The sequence below is a fragment of the Bathycoccus prasinos genome, assembly GCF_002220235.1.
Source record: "Bathycoccus prasinos genomic : Chromosome_7".
NCBI classification, from domain to species: Eukaryota; Viridiplantae; Chlorophyta; class Mamiellophyceae; order Mamiellales; family Bathycoccaceae; genus Bathycoccus; species Bathycoccus prasinos.
In genome coordinates, this window is record NC_024002.1 from 619,774 (window position 1) to 636,003 (window position 16,230).

The 16,230-nt window shown below is 44.4% G+C and overlaps 13 protein-coding genes across 13 annotated transcripts; 6 read left to right on the forward strand and 7 right to left on the reverse strand.

Moving 5' to 3' along the window:
- Nucleotides 1-517: 517 nt before the first annotated feature.
- Bathy07g03110 (F-box family protein) lies at nucleotides 518-1,663 on the forward strand (the record flags this gene model as incomplete). Its single annotated transcript, XM_007512083.1, has 1 exon — nucleotides 518-1,663. The coding sequence occupies one exon, from the start codon at nucleotides 518-520 to the stop codon at nucleotides 1,661-1,663; it is 1,146 nt and encodes a 381-aa protein (XP_007512145.1).
- A 154-nt stretch (nucleotides 1,664-1,817) lies between these two features.
- Nucleotides 1,818-2,861, reverse strand: Bathy07g03120 (the record flags this gene model as incomplete). Its single annotated transcript, XM_007511806.1, has 1 exon — nucleotides 1,818-2,861. One exon carries the CDS (start codon nucleotides 2,859-2,861, stop codon nucleotides 1,818-1,820), a length of 1,044 nt encoding a protein of 347 aa, XP_007511868.1.
- Nucleotides 2,862-3,613: 752 nt separating this feature from the next.
- Nucleotides 3,614-4,825, forward strand: Bathy07g03130 (predicted protein; the record flags this gene model as incomplete). The annotated part of the gene is made up of 1 exon (XM_007511872.1): nucleotides 3,614-4,825. One exon carries the CDS (start codon nucleotides 3,614-3,616, stop codon nucleotides 4,823-4,825), a length of 1,212 nt encoding a protein of 403 aa, XP_007511934.1.
- A 94-nt stretch (nucleotides 4,826-4,919) lies between these two features.
- Bathy07g03140 (predicted protein) lies at nucleotides 4,920-5,201 on the reverse strand (the record flags this gene model as incomplete). The annotated part of the gene is made up of 1 exon (XM_007511845.1): nucleotides 4,920-5,201. The coding sequence occupies one exon, from the start codon at nucleotides 5,199-5,201 to the stop codon at nucleotides 4,920-4,922; it is 282 nt and encodes a 93-aa protein (XP_007511907.1).
- Nucleotides 5,202-5,795: 594 nt separating this feature from the next.
- Nucleotides 5,796-6,767, forward strand: Bathy07g03150 (GDP-L-fucose synthetase; the record flags this gene model as incomplete). Its single annotated transcript, XM_007512044.1, has 1 exon — nucleotides 5,796-6,767. The coding sequence occupies one exon, from the start codon at nucleotides 5,796-5,798 to the stop codon at nucleotides 6,765-6,767; it is 972 nt and encodes a 323-aa protein (XP_007512106.1).
- Nucleotides 6,768-6,827: 60 nt separating this feature from the next.
- Nucleotides 6,828-7,589, reverse strand: Bathy07g03160 (uracil-DNA glycosylase; the record flags this gene model as incomplete). Its single annotated transcript, XM_007511794.1, has 1 exon — nucleotides 6,828-7,589. One exon carries the CDS (start codon nucleotides 7,587-7,589, stop codon nucleotides 6,828-6,830), a length of 762 nt encoding a protein of 253 aa, XP_007511856.1.
- Nucleotides 7,590-7,768: 179 nt separating this feature from the next.
- On the reverse strand, nucleotides 7,769-8,614 carry Bathy07g03170 (predicted protein; the record flags this gene model as incomplete). Its single annotated transcript, XM_007511848.1, has 1 exon — nucleotides 7,769-8,614. One exon carries the CDS (start codon nucleotides 8,612-8,614, stop codon nucleotides 7,769-7,771), a length of 846 nt encoding a protein of 281 aa, XP_007511910.1.
- A 136-nt stretch (nucleotides 8,615-8,750) lies between these two features.
- Nucleotides 8,751-9,902, forward strand: Bathy07g03180 (predicted protein; the record flags this gene model as incomplete). Its single annotated transcript, XM_007511932.1, has 1 exon — nucleotides 8,751-9,902. The coding sequence occupies one exon, from the start codon at nucleotides 8,751-8,753 to the stop codon at nucleotides 9,900-9,902; it is 1,152 nt and encodes a 383-aa protein (XP_007511994.1).
- Nucleotides 9,903-9,956: 54 nt separating this feature from the next.
- Nucleotides 9,957-10,190, reverse strand: Bathy07g03190 (predicted protein; the record flags this gene model as incomplete). Its single annotated transcript, XM_007511973.1, has 1 exon — nucleotides 9,957-10,190. The coding sequence occupies one exon, from the start codon at nucleotides 10,188-10,190 to the stop codon at nucleotides 9,957-9,959; it is 234 nt and encodes a 77-aa protein (XP_007512035.1).
- A 336-nt stretch (nucleotides 10,191-10,526) lies between these two features.
- Nucleotides 10,527-12,869, forward strand: Bathy07g03200 (predicted protein; the record flags this gene model as incomplete). The annotated part of the gene is made up of 1 exon (XM_007512015.1): nucleotides 10,527-12,869. The coding sequence occupies one exon, from the start codon at nucleotides 10,527-10,529 to the stop codon at nucleotides 12,867-12,869; it is 2,343 nt and encodes a 780-aa protein (XP_007512077.1).
- A 101-nt stretch (nucleotides 12,870-12,970) lies between these two features.
- Nucleotides 12,971-13,612, reverse strand: Bathy07g03210 (predicted protein; the record flags this gene model as incomplete). The annotated part of the gene is made up of 1 exon (XM_007511796.1): nucleotides 12,971-13,612. The coding sequence occupies one exon, from the start codon at nucleotides 13,610-13,612 to the stop codon at nucleotides 12,971-12,973; it is 642 nt and encodes a 213-aa protein (XP_007511858.1).
- Nucleotides 13,613-13,854: 242 nt separating this feature from the next.
- On the forward strand, nucleotides 13,855-14,874 carry Bathy07g03220 (mitochondrial carrier family; the record flags this gene model as incomplete). Its single annotated transcript, XM_007511978.1, has 1 exon — nucleotides 13,855-14,874. One exon carries the CDS (start codon nucleotides 13,855-13,857, stop codon nucleotides 14,872-14,874), a length of 1,020 nt encoding a protein of 339 aa, XP_007512040.1.
- Nucleotides 14,875-15,065: 191 nt separating this feature from the next.
- Nucleotides 15,066-16,229, reverse strand: Bathy07g03230 (predicted protein; the record flags this gene model as incomplete). The annotated part of the gene is made up of 1 exon (XM_007511859.1): nucleotides 15,066-16,229. The coding sequence occupies one exon, from the start codon at nucleotides 16,227-16,229 to the stop codon at nucleotides 15,066-15,068; it is 1,164 nt and encodes a 387-aa protein (XP_007511921.1).
- Between the last annotated feature and the right edge of the window lies 1 nt (nucleotide 16,230).

Consider the following 16,230-nt stretch of genomic DNA (forward strand, 5'->3'; position numbering starts at 1 on the left):
GTCGTCGTTTTCTGTTTGTTCTTTTACATCCTTCGAGATTGCTATTCTGGTAAGAACGAGCGGTGATAATTTTCTTTGGCACAGTCGTTGTTGTCGTTGTTATTGTTGTCGTTCTTCTCCTTCTTCTTCCTCTGTTCATCGTTGACCCCGCATAATCAACAGAGAGTTCGTTAAGACGAAGCGTCAGCATTTTTCGTCGTCGTCTTTACCAATCACAAGCCCACTCATTCGTTCCCGGTCTCGTCTTGATGTTCAGATGTCGACGTTCAAATAATCACGTCTCTCTTTTCCTTTCTCTCTCTCTCTCTCTCTGTCGCGCATTCATCTCTCTCTCTCTCTCTCTCTCTCTCTCAGCTAAAACGAATACTTCAAAGTTTTAAGAAGTATTTTTCCGCTTTTTCCAAAACTCCCCTATTTTCTCCCCAACTGTCCTCAAAAAACATCATCTCGGGGTAGAACACAGAAGAGCAAAACATTTCTGACGAGACTCTCTCCGCGCTCGCGATTGACACCCATCATGAAGCGAGAAGGAGAAAAAGAAAAAGAAAAAGATGAGAACGACGACGACGATAAAGACGACGAGGAAGACGAGCTCTTCGCCAACGAGCTGACTCTCCAGATGATGGTGAAGTTCTCTCAACAACAAAAACAAAAACAAAAGAAGGAGAAGAAGAAGAAGGTGTTGGTATTGAACTCATTTTTAGGGAAGTTTATTCCTTCAGAAATCATCGAGCACGTATTCAAACACCTCAGCGCGGAAGACGTGGCGAATTCTGGCCAAACGTGTAAGATATTCAGGCAAGTTGCGAGGAGAGATTCAATCTGGAAGCGATTGTATTTCGACCGGTGGCGAAGTGAAAAATCAACCTCATCAACAACAACTGGCAGCGATGATGATGAAGACGAAGAAGAGAATAAACGAAAAGAAGAAGAACAACAAGAACAAGAGCAACACGAATCAAATCGAAAACGAAAACGAGGAAGCAAAACATTTCGGAATAGATACTTTGAGAGAGACGAGAAGGATTTACACAACGCGTTACTTAACGTGCCGGAATCTCAAAAGCAGATATACGCGGACGTGCAAGCCTCAAAGCGAAGCGAGGTGCCAGATCCAGCAAACGACGTTTTAATCGCGGCGTCGGTATCTACCGCGAAGAACGTGGAAGGCGCAATTCGGTTTTGGAAGGAAAGAAAAGGTTTCTCAGTACCATCAAAAGTGGAAGAAGAAGAACGCATGAAGCACAAGTGCGGGAAAAGCTGGGGGTGTTCCTATCATCGAATAGGTGGAATATTCTTGTGCGAGAAGACTGGCAGAGAGCATCGATGCGGCCCTCGATGCGACGCTCGCATCCTAATCGATGACACGTACGTGTGTGGAATTAGTGGAATAACGTCCATGGACGATAATGGAACTACCATAGTTGAAGAGGACAGGTGCACGCGGGAGTTAGCCGGCGCAACCGCGGACGATGAGTTTGGGTTAGAGAACGAACCAAACTTTGGTGAACGCGGGTACATTCTCAACGCGTTCGAGCAAGGCTATTCGTGCGAAAACGAAAAGGAGTTGCACGATTTGTGGTGGGTCGGCTACCGCAACGGACGCAAATCGCAAAAGAGGCTGAAGAAAGAAGACGAGGAGGAGGAGCGATATTTCGTGTGAGAAAGAGAGGAACTTGTAGGAATAGCGGATTAGTGAATAGTGTAACAGTGTACAGTTGTATTTTAAATTGATTTTGTCTCTCTTTTTCTATATTAACTACATTTCTAAGAATAACCTATGCTGTTGCTGCTGCTGCTTCTACAATTTCACCTCCTCAAGCTCGCACGCCGTCCTTGCTTTTACTTTTCGTAATCAAGTCGCACACCTGCGCGATTTTGTCGGTCAGCGTTCGCAAAGCGTGGACCTCCTCCTCCTCTTCGTTCTTCAAAAACTCCAACAATCCAACTTCTTGGTCAAAAACGCCTTTGAATTTCCCTTGACTGATCATCTCGATTCCTTTTCTTTCCGCCTCGCGTTCGTTCACTTTTAAAATGTTGGACAACTCGACTAACGTTATCGATTTGTACAACTTACTCACACAGAGTAAGTTATGCTCCAAGTTGACGGCGACGAAGGCGTTCAGGTGGTGTGGTTTCGTCAATTTGCTCTTGATGGCGTCTGCATCTACAATCCGTCCGAGCTGAATGGATTTTAATATGTTCAACAAACCTTCTTCGTCGTTATCTCCGTCGTCTGTTGCCATCGTTGTGTCTTCTTCTCCTTTTGCTTTCATCACCGCCGCCACAGAAGGAGGCGCTAAAAGTTTCGCAATCAGTCGAGTCTTTTGGTAACTGTCTTTGCTCAACGTCGCGCATATCGCAGCGTTTCGGAAATCCTTCAAAGCTAAGTACCCCAATCCAGCTTCGACAAAACGTCCTTTCAGATCCGAAATGATTGCATCGCACAGTTTAAAGTCTCTCATACTCTCTTCGTCTTTACATTTACTCAAAAGAAACTTGGCTCGATTCAAGTACATTTCCGAATTCGCCACGGACGACTCGTCTACCCCTTCGTCACTGACGACAGTTGAAGAAGAAGAAGATTGTTCCAACAAGTACTTGGCGAACTTTACAAAAAGAGTGAACTTGTATGAATCGTCTAATTTGCACATGGAACTCTCCAAAGAAGACGAGAAGTGCTGAAACACTTGCTTGCTCACTTGCAAAGAAGGGACGGAGAGGAGGTGCGCGACAAACTGTTCGACAAGACTCTTTTCGTCCGAGGCGTCGATCGAAATTTCTCGCAACAATTCCGTATATCGAACAACTTTCTCGGAGTCGTTTTGTAGCGAAGCTATCGATTGTAACTTGGCGTCCATGGTTTGATTACTATTACTGATCTTATTTATGGCTTAATGAGAATGATCTCCTTCCATTCCGAGTAAATAGGGAGAAGTGGGAAGAGGGAAAGAAGTCCACTTGCAAGTGGTTTTTTCTGAAGTTTCTCGCGTTTCGAAGTTTCTCGCGCACCAGACCAGTTCTTCGTTTCTTCTTTTTTTTTCACTAAAAAATTAAATCTGAAATGAAAAACATTTATATCCTTATCCCGACGGATTCTTACGAACTTAATCTATTCAAATCACTCGTATATATTATTTAATTTTTATGCGTGAAAAAATCTTCCCAAAAAGTATTCGCTTTCTCTTTTCCTCAAATTTAATTCTTTTTTAAATTTTTTTTCTGCATACTCAGAAACCATTTCCCAAGTTTACAAGGATAAATTCGGACCTTAATGACGTAATAAATATAGAAATATATTTATCGTCCAATATATAATAAAATATCTCGGGAATTATTGAATTAGAATGGAAAAAATATATTTAAGAATATAAATTATTGATTCAATTTATTCCCAATATTTTCGATATTTTCATAATATTTACGACTCAATTAGACTTGTTATTTAATTTCTGTCATATTAAAAAAGCTTAAGGATGAGATACAACTAAATACATATGCGAAAGTTAAATTAATTTTTTTAAAAAGATTCTTGCAACAAGAAAGATTCTCTCCTTCTTTCTTCAAAACTTTTCCAGCTGCCTCTTCCTGGCAAAAGAAGAAGAGAAAGAAGATGGCAGAACCGGGCAAACCCGCGGAAGAAGACGAGGAAGAGAAAGAGGAAGTAGTTGCGGTCACGTTCAAGAAGAAGAGTAGGGCAAACGTACGAAAGCGCAAAGGAACGAAAGGCGACGATGAAAACGACGAATTGGCAAAGAAGGTGAATTCTTCCAACGTTAACGCAGACGACGACAACAGAGAACGAGAAAGAAGAGAAGAAGAAAGAAACAACAACGGCAAACAATACCAATCTCTACTTGGCGGTTCTTCCAAAGCTTCTTCTTCGAAAATACACGAGAAGCGCGTATTTGCGTACGAAGGGGATCGGTCCGTGCAAATTAGAGACGACGGCGGAGCCACTCGCGAGATTGAAATAGACACGGCGAGGGACCGAGACGGTCGAGCTTTGAGAGAGCAAAAGTTAAAGTTAGCCGCGGAGCGATTAAAGCAGAATAATGAAAATAACAAGGACGTGATGTGTGGAGCCGTTGTCGAGGACGATAAGGTGTATCGAGGAACAAACGCGTACACGGACTATCGCGCCGGTTTTCGTAAGGAACAAACCATAGCAAACGAAAAAGGCGGTGGAGCGCACGGTCCCGCTCGAGCCTCCGCGAACGTTCGAACGACTTACGTCATGGATTACAAACCAGATATTTGTAAAGATTACAAGGACACGGGATATTGTGGCTACGGCGACGCTTGCAAATTTGTCCACGATCGAGGCGATTACAAGCAAGGCTGGCAGTTGGACAAAGATTGGGAACGGAAACTCCAAGAACAAAAAGAGAAGCAAGCGGCGTTAGAAAAGATGGAGAAAGCGTTGAATAGTGACGGTGAAGAAGTAGATTTGAACCCAGACGATGACGAAGAGGACGACGAAACCTTCGACGGTGACATTCCGGGAGAATGTCAAATGTGCTCTGAATCTTGGATGGACGTGCGGAACCCAGTCGTGACGAAGTGTAAGCACTACTTTTGCGAAGCGTGTGCTTTGAGAAACGATAGCGCAAAGAAAGAGAAGACGTGTTTCACGTGCGAAATGCCCACAGGAGGGACTTTCAACTCCGCGAAGGACATACTGAAACGCGTTAAAGATATGAAGAGAGACGGCGTCAAGACCTGGGGTAAGAAGAAGAAAGAGAAGAAACGAGGCGTGATGATGGGAGGTGGCGCAAGTCAACAAAAAAATGTCGATAGAAGTAGCGGGTGGGCCTTAGGTTAAGATTAAAATGATAGCACACGAATAACATAATAGATAGATATATTACCTAGGTAGATAAATACACACGCTCACGTACATATTATCACGCATAAGATTAAGGATTCTCCTTCTTCTCTTCCTCCGGAGTGTTCGTGACCATTTCGTTCACCGCGTGCACTTGGTCTTGCAATTCCATCCATATCGCTTTATACACCATCCGTTGTCGATTTACAGCGGATTTGCCTTCAAATTTTTCTGACACCACTTTTATAGCCACGTGTCTCCCGTTCCCAGATAAGTCCATCACTTCCACGCTTTCCGCTTCCAACTGTTCTCGAATGTTCACTCTCATGGATTCGATTAAATCGGAGGTGATGTTATTATCCGACGCGGACATTTTCAAAATCGGTGACGCGCGATAATAGGAATTACCACCACTCTTCTTTATCATTGTCGTCACGCGTTGCTGTTGACGATGATGATGACGATGATGATGATGATGATGCGCGTCGTCGTTGAAGTTGTGTTGCGCAAAAGTGGAAAAACGAAGCATTTTAGAGCTGTTTCTTCCCCTCGTCGTCGTGGAGGTGGAGCACGCGAACGAGGAACACGTTGTCGATGATGATGAAGAAGTGCTGCTGATATTGCTGCTGCGAGCACTCGCGATGATGAATCTTCTCATTAAAGCTGCTGACATTATTATTATAGATTTTGTTGTTGTTATTATTAGGAGATGAGGTGTGAGAGTCTTTTTGTACGGGTTTGTACGAGAGGAATGACGACGACGAAAAAAAGACGACAGACGACCTCAACACCCTCTTCCTCTCGTCTCCTGTTTTCTCGGTCTCGGACAAATCAATCTCCAATCTCCATTTTATAGTAGCATCAGCGAAGAGACCAAAGCACACGACGAACACACACGCGCGCGCTCACTCACTCACACGCACCACCATATATACATACATACATATATAATAAATAAATAAATAAAATGAGCGGCGATATGAAGAAGAGAGTGTTAGTCACCGGCGGGACTGGTTTAGTCGGTTCTGCGATTCGAGAAGTCATCGAGTCAGAAAAACCATCGAACGAGGAATGGTTTTATATGAGTTCGAAAGATGCGAACTTGTGCGACCCGAAAGAAGTTTCCGACATGTTCGATAAATTTAAACCAACGCACGTGATTCATTTAGCCGCGAAAGTTGGTGGATTATTCGCCAACATGAAGTATAAAGTTGAGTTTTGGAGAGAGAACATCATGATGAACGATAACATCTTTCAAGAGTGTCAAAAGAGGGGAGTGGAAAAGTTAGTCTCGTGCTTGTCCACGTGTATTTTTCCGGATAAAACAACCTTTCCAATCGATGAAACGATGATTCACAACGGACCGCCGCACTTTTCCAACGAAGGGTACGCTTACGCCAAGAGAATGGTGGACGTGCAAAACAGAATGTACAAAGCGCAGTTCGGGTGCAACTTCACCGCGGTTATTCCGACGAACATTTTCGGGAAGTATGATAACTTTCACCTGGAAAACTCGCACGTCATCCCGGGGTTGATTCATCGAGGGTATTTATGCAAGGAAAAAGGAGAGGACTTTGTGATTTGGGGATCCGGGACACCGTTGAGACAGTTTATTTTTTCCATCGATTTAGCAAAGTTGATGATTTGGACGTTGCGAAGTTATGACGAGGCGGATCCGATTATTTTATCCGTCGGGGAAGCGGACGAGATGACGATTAAAGACGTCGCATACGGAGTGTCTCGGGCGTTGGGTATTCCAGACGAGAAGGTTAAATTCGATACGACGAAAGCGGACGGGCAATATAAAAAGACGGCGAATAACGCGAAGTTGATGAAGTTGAATCCGGATTTTAAGTTTACGCCGTTTAACGAAGCCATCGATACGACGGTGAAGTGGTTCTTGGAGAATTACGACAAGGAAGGTGGGATTCGAAAGTAAATTACAATATTTTTTATCATAAGTACAAAAAAGTACGTGTTTCTATCTATTACAACAACATTATCGATACGTCGCGGATTCTATTTGCCAGTCTATAGGTTCAATCATATTTTTCTTCAAATACGCGTTGGTTTGCGAAAAGTGTTTGTTCCCAAAAAACCCTCTGTGCGCGGATAATCCGGAGGGATGCGCCGATTTCAACACCAAGTGTTCTCTCCCGCTCCTTTTAATCAGTTTTTCCTTATCTTGCGCGTTCTTCCCCCATAACAAAAACACAATATTCTTCCTCGCTTTCGCCAACTCTTCGATGGCTTTGTCCGTAAACTGCTCCCAACCTTTTTTGGAGTGTGAGTTCGCGTTGTGCGCACGAACGGTTAAACTCGTGTTGAGCATCAGTATTCCTTGCGATTGCCACTTCGATAAGTCCCCGTGCGTGGGAATCCTGCAGTTCAAATCCGATTTCAGTTCTTTGTACATGTTCAGCAGAGAACCGGGCGTTTGAATGCCTTTGTTGACGCTAAAGCAGAGACCCATCGCTTGATTATAGTTATGATACGGATCTTGACCTATAATTACCACTTTCACTTTATCAATCGGAAGCGTGTTGAAGCATCGAAAGATGTGTTCTTTCGGAGGAAACACTTTCTGCGTTTTAAACTCGTTCGAGAGGAAAGCGCTGAGTTGTTTGAAGTATGATTTTTGAAATTCGTTCTCCGCGAAAACATCCAACCACGTCTTCTCCGTGAACAAACTTTCCAACTCTCCTCCTTGAACGACGACAGCAGCAGCAGCATTTTCCTTCACAGTTGATTCCCCTTCCATTTTCTTTGGTTCTTCTGTTGTTAGGTTTTCTTTCTCTTCGTCATCTTTCTTCTCTTTCTTCTTCGCCGAGGAGGTGAAAAACGACGTCAGAGATTTCTGTTTGCGCTTGTTGTTGTTTGGGTGGAGGGAGGACATGATTTTATGACGCGTCAAAAAATAAAATAAAAATATTCACCTTCTCACCTAATAACTATACTATCTATGATTCTCTCTAAAGCCTCTCTGTCATCGTCTCTGTCGTACTCTAACTCGTTGAAATAGTTAGAATAGTCGTCCCTGTACTCGTAGGCTTTTGCTACGCTGTTTTCTTCCTCTTCCACTTCCTCTTTCGCGGCGGCTTCTTTTCTCTCGCTTTCGTAATCTTCTTCAAAACGTTTTTCCAGACGCACGAGATTTTCCCAGCTTCCCTTCTTCTCAGCGACGGCGTGCGCGATGTGCATGATCATCTTCTTCGTATCTGTTTCTTCTCCCTTTTCTTTTTCTTTTTCTTCGAGTTCGTTGAGTAATAACAAGCACTCCAACGCTTGTTCGCACCTTCTCCTTTCCGAATACTCGTCGCAGGCGCTCAAGGTGCACAAAATATGGGCTTTCAACTTTACGCACTCGTAGTAGTAATACTCGTTCGTGGCGTGTTGTTGCAAATCCAGCGCTCGTTCGATGGAGGACAAGCTCAACTGTAAGTAGTTCTTCTTATATTCCACCAGAGTCTCTTTCGAACTCGTCACATCGAACCCGCGAAAGAGGAGAAAAAACTTCCGAGGTTTCTTTTGTTGCACCCACGCTTTTTCTGTGTACAATTTCGCAACTTTCAAGAACATTTTCGCCCTCCAATAATGTATCTTCTTTTGCTGCTCATCAGTGTTTCTCTCTTTCACGCCGCTTGAGGACGACTGAGTACTCAGTCGTTGAATTTTGGACACGAGCACGTCAATTTTCTCTCTCGGACCGGAGTCTCCGTGCGCCGGGTCGAAGAACTGTTTCACGTACGCCGATCCCGTCGTCGCGTGACTTCCATCACCACTCATCAATCACTACACATGACGAAAACGAGATTTTGTGAAGCGTCGATTTTTTCCTCTCGATTTTTAGGTTTCAAAACGTCATTTCATCACCTACTCCTACTCCTACACTCATCTCATCTTAATTTATTATTTATAAATCATGAGGACGACGACAGGCACTTTGATGAGAGGACAGTTCAATCCCACGACTTCTTCTTCTTCTCCTTCTTCTTCTTCTTTATCATCATCCACATCTCTTCCCACCTCCTTTGCCTCGAGAAGAAGAAATAACATCAAGAACAGAAAACGAATGATGATGAATAAAAATATCTTCTTCGTCTCGTCATCCTCTTCAACAACAACAAAAGTGAAAGAAAGCGAGATTAAATACCACACTTGGCAAGGACACGAAGTGGCGTACAGAGAATCAGGATCGAAAGATGGGCCGTGTGTTTTATTAATTCACGGTTTTGGCGTCTCCGGGTTTCAATACAGAGACATCGAGTTGCCGAACCATCGAGTGTTTTCCATCGACTTGGTTGGTTTCGGTTCAAGCTCGAAACCGAGCGGAGTGGATTTTTCCATGGAATTTTGGAGAGACCAAGTTGCAAACTTTATATCTGAGGTTGTCAAAGAACCAGTAGCATTAGTGGGTAATTCAATCGGTTCCTTAGCTGCGGTGCACGTGGCCAGCGAAACGCCCGAGTTGGTTAAAGGTATTTGCCTAATCAATTGCGCGGGCGGGATGAACAACAAAGTGAAGCAAATGCCGGGCGATTTTGACGGGTTTGCGTGGCAATACAAACTCGTTGGACCAATTTTTAAAGTAGTTCTGGCGATAATCGACACGATTTTGAAAATAGAACCCGTCGCGACGAAGATTTTTGACAACGTGCGCTCTGAAGAAAGCGTCCGAAATGCGCTCGCGGGAGTTTATAAAAATCCTGCTCGCGTGGACGATGCGTTGGTAAAATCCATATGCAAAGCCGCAGAGAATGAAGGCGCATTGCCCGTCTTTGTAAATATTCTCACTGGAAATCCTGGACCAAGACCGGAAGAGTTGATGGATGCGGTGACGTGCCCGATATTTATCATCTGGGGCAGTGAGGATCGAATCACGCCCTTGGATTTCCCTCTCGGGCAATACTTTCAAAACTTGCCGCGAACGCGAACCAGTCAAAGAAAGACGTCGTTCATTGAACTCGAAGGGCAAGGACACTGCGTCCAAGACGACGCTCCAGAGGAAGTTAACCAGCTCCTTTTGAAGTGGTTCCGCGAGGACGGCTTATTCACTTCATCATCGTCGGCTTGATGTCGTTGACTATATATTTTTAGCTACTTACTACATACATACGTCGCTCTAAATCTAAAGCACAGTTATCACCACGTCATCGTGCGCTCCTTGCAACAACATCTCTCCTTCAAAGCTGATCATTTTTCTCTTCTTTGCCGCTCGTAGAGTTCCGTTTAATGCTTCGAACTCGTTCTGTACCGCATCGTCTCGAAATAAAGCACCAAAAGTGCACGATTTCTTGTTCTCGGCGGTGGATATCCTTTCGATGGCGAGTATCAGTTGTTTGCACTCTCCTTCAACGTCCATAATACTAGTTGTCTTCTCGTTCGTAATAATAAATGGCGCTTCTCTCTTCTCTTATTAGGGTTTCTCTCTTCTCTCTCTCTCTTCTCTCTTCTCTCAGTTGTTGTTTATGAGTTGTTTTATGTTCTCTTGTGTGGTTGTTAAAAAGTTGTCCCCCTCTTCGCCCCTTTTTTTTATGCCGCATGTGTCTTTGACGACTTTCTTCTGAAGAGAGGGGAGTGAGAGTTTCGGATTATTAGAAAATTTCCCCCCCGTTCCTTCTTCTTTGTCTTCACTCTTTAAAAGCGCTCACAGTCCATCGCGCGAAGAGGAGAATAAACGAAGAACGGAGAGAAGAAGATGTCCTTCTTCTCCTCCTGTTTCTATTGCTTTGCCCCGAAAGCAACAGAAACAGAAGAAGAGAAAGTTTTGTTTGACGACGATGGTGATGAGATATCGGAAAAAACCAATCAGGTGACGCTGGAGAACGTCGAGAACGAAGAAAACGACGAGAAGATGAACACGGATAAAACGGAAACGTACGAAGACAACTCGAGAAAAGATGAGACGAATAAGAATAAGAATAATAAGAGGAATAAGGATTCCGAGAGGGATAAGAAGAAGAAGACGAGTGGGAGCGCCAACAACAACGAGGAGGAAAACGATCGGAACTCGCTTTCCTCCAATACAGGGTCGTCCACTTCCTCCACCTCTTCCACGAATTACAACGCGCAAATGAAAACACCTCCACAGGTGGCAAATCGACGATTAGGTTCGTTAAAACTCACACCATCAGTCCAGAAACTCTCGATTATCATGGACGATAAAGAGCACGAGCAGTTGAATCAATACATTATGATTAAAGATTTGGGACGAGGCGCGCACGCGAAAGTGAAACTCGGGTTGAACAAGATGGATAATAATTTATACGCGCTGAAGATACGAAACGAACGGGTGAGAGTAGCAGAGGCGGCGGTGAGGAAAGAAATTGCTATTTTGAAGAAGCTTTCGCATCCGCACGTGTTAAAATTGCACGAAGTCATCGACGATACGGTGAGTAACGAATTGATTTTGGTCCTCGAGTACGCGCCCGGAGGGCCTATTTTTACACGATTCAACAGAGTGCCGCTATCAGAGAAAGTTTTACACGGATACGCGAGAGATATCGTTTTAGGATTAGATTACTTGCACTCGTTAGAAATTGCGCACATGGATTTGAAACCAGAGAACATGTTGAAAATGGCAGATGGCGTGAAACTGTGCGATTTCGGTGTGAGCGTAGATTCCGAGTTGACCGGGGTGACCAGATCGACTCGTTTAGCCGGAACACCCGCGTTTTTAGCTCCAGAGATGTTGGACGAAACCGGGTACGATCCGATGCCGAGCGATGTTTGGTCGTTGGGCGTCTGTTTGTATAACATGGCAACCGCGCGGTTGCCGTTTACAGGAAAGACGGTTTTCCAAATTGTTGCGATGGCGAAGAGCACAGAGTTGAAATTCCCAGACGAAGACGCAGATGCCATTGTCAACGCAACAACCGTACCTTCACCGCCGCCCCCGAAATTATCAAATTTGTTGAAAGATATGTTGCGAAAAATGTTAGTCGTCGATCCGAAAGAACGCATATCGATTGCTGGGATGATGGAACATCCGTGGGTGACCGAGGAAGGGAAAAAGCCTTTGGGACGACCGAGAACGAAATCACCTTCGATGAAGTTGGAAGTTACCGAAGAAGATATCGACAACGCCGTGCGTACGAATCCTTTGGCAGCTATTTTACAACCAGCGTTTAGAATAGAAAGGTTCAAGGATGGGGAAGTTTTGATGCGTAAAGGGGAAGTAGGAGATAGAATGTATTTCATAAATAAAGGCGAGTGCGAGGTGCTGATGGATGCGTTGTTAGAAGCGGCGGCGGTGGTAGATGATAGCAGTAGCAAAAATAACGACAACGAGGACGTTCTGTGTATTAGATACGCTGGCGAAATCGTCGGTGAATTAGCCTTCCTAACGGCGATTGAAAAGCGGAAAGATAAGAAAACTCCAGGCGTCGGATATAGAAACGCAACCGTTCGAGCTAAAGGTGAAGTGGAATGCCTAGCTGTTACGGTGACCGATATGCTCGAAGCGCTCGAATTTGATGAATCTTCCAGAGCTTCTGTCGTTGAAGTCGCGGAATATAGAAATCGACAAACCGAAGAAGTCATTCAACAAATCGCCGAATCCAAGCTCGATGATGCCAAGCACTCTAAACCGGTGTTGAATATCGAGAAGACTTTGCGGATATTATACGCCGAGGATTCTTTGCCGACACAGATGATTGTCAAAGCGCTCATGCGCAAGATTGGTAAAGTTGAATTGACGATAGCATCAAACGGTCGAGAAGCGGTCGATGTCTGTAAAAAGCTAGAGAAGAAGGAAGAATTGTTCGACTTGATATTGATGGATTGTCAAATGCCCGTCATGGATGGTTTAGAAGCTACGAGAGAGATTCGAAAACTTGAAAACGCCGACGGGTACTTTGCAAACATTCCAATCGTCGCTGTGTCTTCGGGTATCATCTCTATGACTCAGGATATCTGTAAAGAAGCTGGCATGGACAAGTATGTGATGAAACCACTTTCGCAAAAGTTATTAGTCGATACGCTGATGAACGCTCTTGAGATTCACGAAGAAAAGAAACGGTCTTCGGAAAGTCGTGATTAGTAAAAATGAAAGCAGGACGTACGTTTTTCAAAATGTGACTACTATGTATTTTATGAAAGCAAATGCCGCTCGGCGCCGTTCTATTTCTAGATGCTGTTCTACTATTTTTCCAGATTGACGCTCGCTACCGTCCACAACGCTTTTTCGATATCGCTGTGCGATATCGCGTCTTTATCGTGAATGTTCTTCTCCCCTAATAATTTCGCGCGTTTCTTTTGGATTTGCGAGACAAAGTTTGCGTAGTTGAGCGGTGTGTACGGATCTTTTCCGTAAGATGGAATCACCACAGCTAAGGCCTCGTCCGATAAAAAAGGAAACCTGACGTCGTATACGGACAAAATCAAACTAGCCGTCGCTGTGCCAATCCCTTTCATCCCGGGCTGTTTCAAAAAGCACGAAAGCACGTTCAATATTTTCTTCCCGTTTCGAAAATCTGAACTATCGTTCATTTGAGCACACATCTCGAACGCTTTTTTAGTCTGCCGTTCAATCGCTTTCGCGTTCCATTCTTCCGGGTATTTCATCAACATCGGTCGATATTTCCCTCTCGTCATTTTAAAAGCGTACACAGCCTTCACGTCCGAGAGGTTCATGTGTCCTCTTTTCCTGCACTCCTTTGCGATCGTGTCGTAAATCAATCTATGCTTTTCCTCCAGTTTGATTTTCGTCTTGTTTTTCCCTTCTTTATGTAACTGCATTTGCTTCGCGTCTAACGTTTTAATCGCTCGATCGTACTTGTGCATCGCGATTAAGAATTCTCCTCTTCCGTTCTCTTTATTATTCTCGTTGTTGTTCCACAGCTGTTGCGCTTCTTTCCAAGCGATCGGTGGCATACTTGTTGTTGTTGTTGTTGTTGTTGTTGCTAAAAATTGACACCAAGCACCTGTTTTGTGGAGTTTTGAAAATTTTGGGACGATTGAGTTGAAAAACAGCATTCATCCATCATCTTCAGATGATGTTTGGATCATCATCAGAATAACTAACAATGGTGAAGAGAATGAACGACGGGGGGGCCAGTACTACTACTACTAATAAGAGTAAGAGTACAAAAAAGGACTCCCCATCGGAGACAAACAATAAAAGTAGCAGTGGTGGTGGTTGGAACCCATCTTCTTTCGTTGGAGGCGCCTCGGCCGGTCTCGTCGCCTCGGCCACGTTGCAACCGTTTGAAGTTATAAAAACGCGCATGCAAGTACCAGGAGGACAAGGTGGTGCGAATAACATATTCTCCACCGCTTCCAGAGTGGTGAGAACGCAAGGGGTTTTAGCTCTGTGGAGCGGAGTGTCCGCGTCGTGCATACGAACGACCGCCGGGGCTGGCTTATATTTCTTCGTTTTGGACAAGATGCAAAAAGAGGTGAAGCAGTGGCAAAAGAAGAAATACGCGAACGGCGAGAAGAAACAATCGGAATTTGAGAATAGCGTGCAAACGTTTATGGTTGGGGCGGTATCGAGAGCGTCGATTGCAACTTTGTTAAACCCGATATCGGTGGTAAAAACGAGATTAGAATACGGCGGTGGACCGGAATATAAAAGGTCGGTAGGTAGAATGTTGGTGGATATCACCAAGAAGGAAGGCGCGAAAGGTTTGTTTAGCGGGATTGTCCCGACAATTTTAAGAGACGCGCCGTTTTCCGGATTGAACTTGTTAGTATTTATGAAAGCGAGAGAATTCACGGCGTCGTTGGCGGAGAAGCAGGGGAGGGAAGTGTCGTCGTACGACACGCTGTTGTGCGGGGCGTTCGCTGGCGGGTTCGCCACGTTTCTCACGCAACCGCCGGACGTGTTGCGAACGAGACTACAAATTCAGAGAAATTTAGATAGGAATATTAAACCGATGGTGACTTTTAGTTCGATTTTAGCAGAAAAAGGGTTGAGAGGATTGTACGTTGGAGCGGTACCGAGAATCGCCAGAAGGACATTTCAACAGGCGATTACGTGGAGTTTGTTTGAGTTTGTCTCCAAACAGTTAGGCGGAACGGGCTCCGAAAATTGGAAGAAATAGTAGTAAAATGTTTGTACCACACTGTACCTATTTTTAATTATTGCTTAGACGTGTTGCCGCTGTGTGTGTATGTGTGTTTGAATAAGAAGGAGAGAGATCATAGAGCATGACTAATAACTTATGTAAATTAAGAATACAACAGCAATTACAGGCTATATATAAAAGTAAACGCGCACGCTTCAAATCTCTCATCAAATCGCCGTGTCTATGTACAAGTTCGCAGAAGCAATGTCAACGTACTTGACCTTTTTCCTCCACTCCTTCTTCTTTTTTGACATTGGCATGCCTTTCTTAGGAGGTCTATTCTCTTGCACGTCCGCCAATCTAAACACAACTAGCCCACTTTCCTCTTCAAAATCTTCTACGTTTAATATCATCGTCTCGTTTTCCGGGTTGTCGTTTTCATCGTCGTTATAAATCACTTTCATTTTCAACTCGCGAAACCTCAATAGATCTTCCGGTATCGTCAACTTTCGCTCCGCTCCCGGAGACGCAACTTCAATAGCAACGTCGTCTGGAAATCCTTTCGACTCTGCGAGCTCGTTCAGCTTCCTCGACACGGCAATCAAATCGTCCAAATTCGGTGAACCATATTGGTCGTCCAAATCATCCACAGAAATCATGATGCGCTTCGTGCTCGGTATCGCTTTAAACGCAAACAGTTGAAGGTTGCCTTCAAATTCCTCGATATTCTTCTCCTCACTTAATACCACTTTCACGCATTCTAATGCGAGCTCACCCCAAGGTGTACTCGCAGTATCGATGTTTCCTCCTTGCACGTCTTTCTCATCGTAGTCCGCGTAAACGACGTTGATATCTTCCGCTTCTACTTCTTCTTCCTCGTCGCCTTCTTCTTCCCAGGCGATGTCGCCGTCTTCTTCTCCTTCTTCTTCTCGTTGTTCTTTCGTGACCTTCTTTTTCTTCGTCGCTTTGTTTTTCTTTTTGTCGCCGTCACCTCCTTTTGATCCCGAAGCGAACGCTCGAACGTCCAACTTGGTATTTCTTCTCGACTGCTGTGGTTGTTTTTGTAACAGAATCATCTGCTTGTAATACTTGTCGTTCTTCTCATCCGCACTGCTCGCACTCAGCGAGGACAAAGAAGACCCAGAAGTCGAGAACATTTTAACTCTTCCTCCATTCCTTGTCCTCGACTTACGCATCATCATCGTCGTCTCAATCGTCTTCGTTCTCGAATCTCTCATCCAGTTGTTGTTCGTGGCGGCCGAAGAAGAAGTAAAAGTAGAAGAAGAAGCGACGTAAACGACGCGTCGAAGAACGACTTGGTGGCTGCTCTCAATCGTTGACCTCGACGACGCGCAACGGCAGCAGCCCCACGGTCTCAGTTTCATCATCATA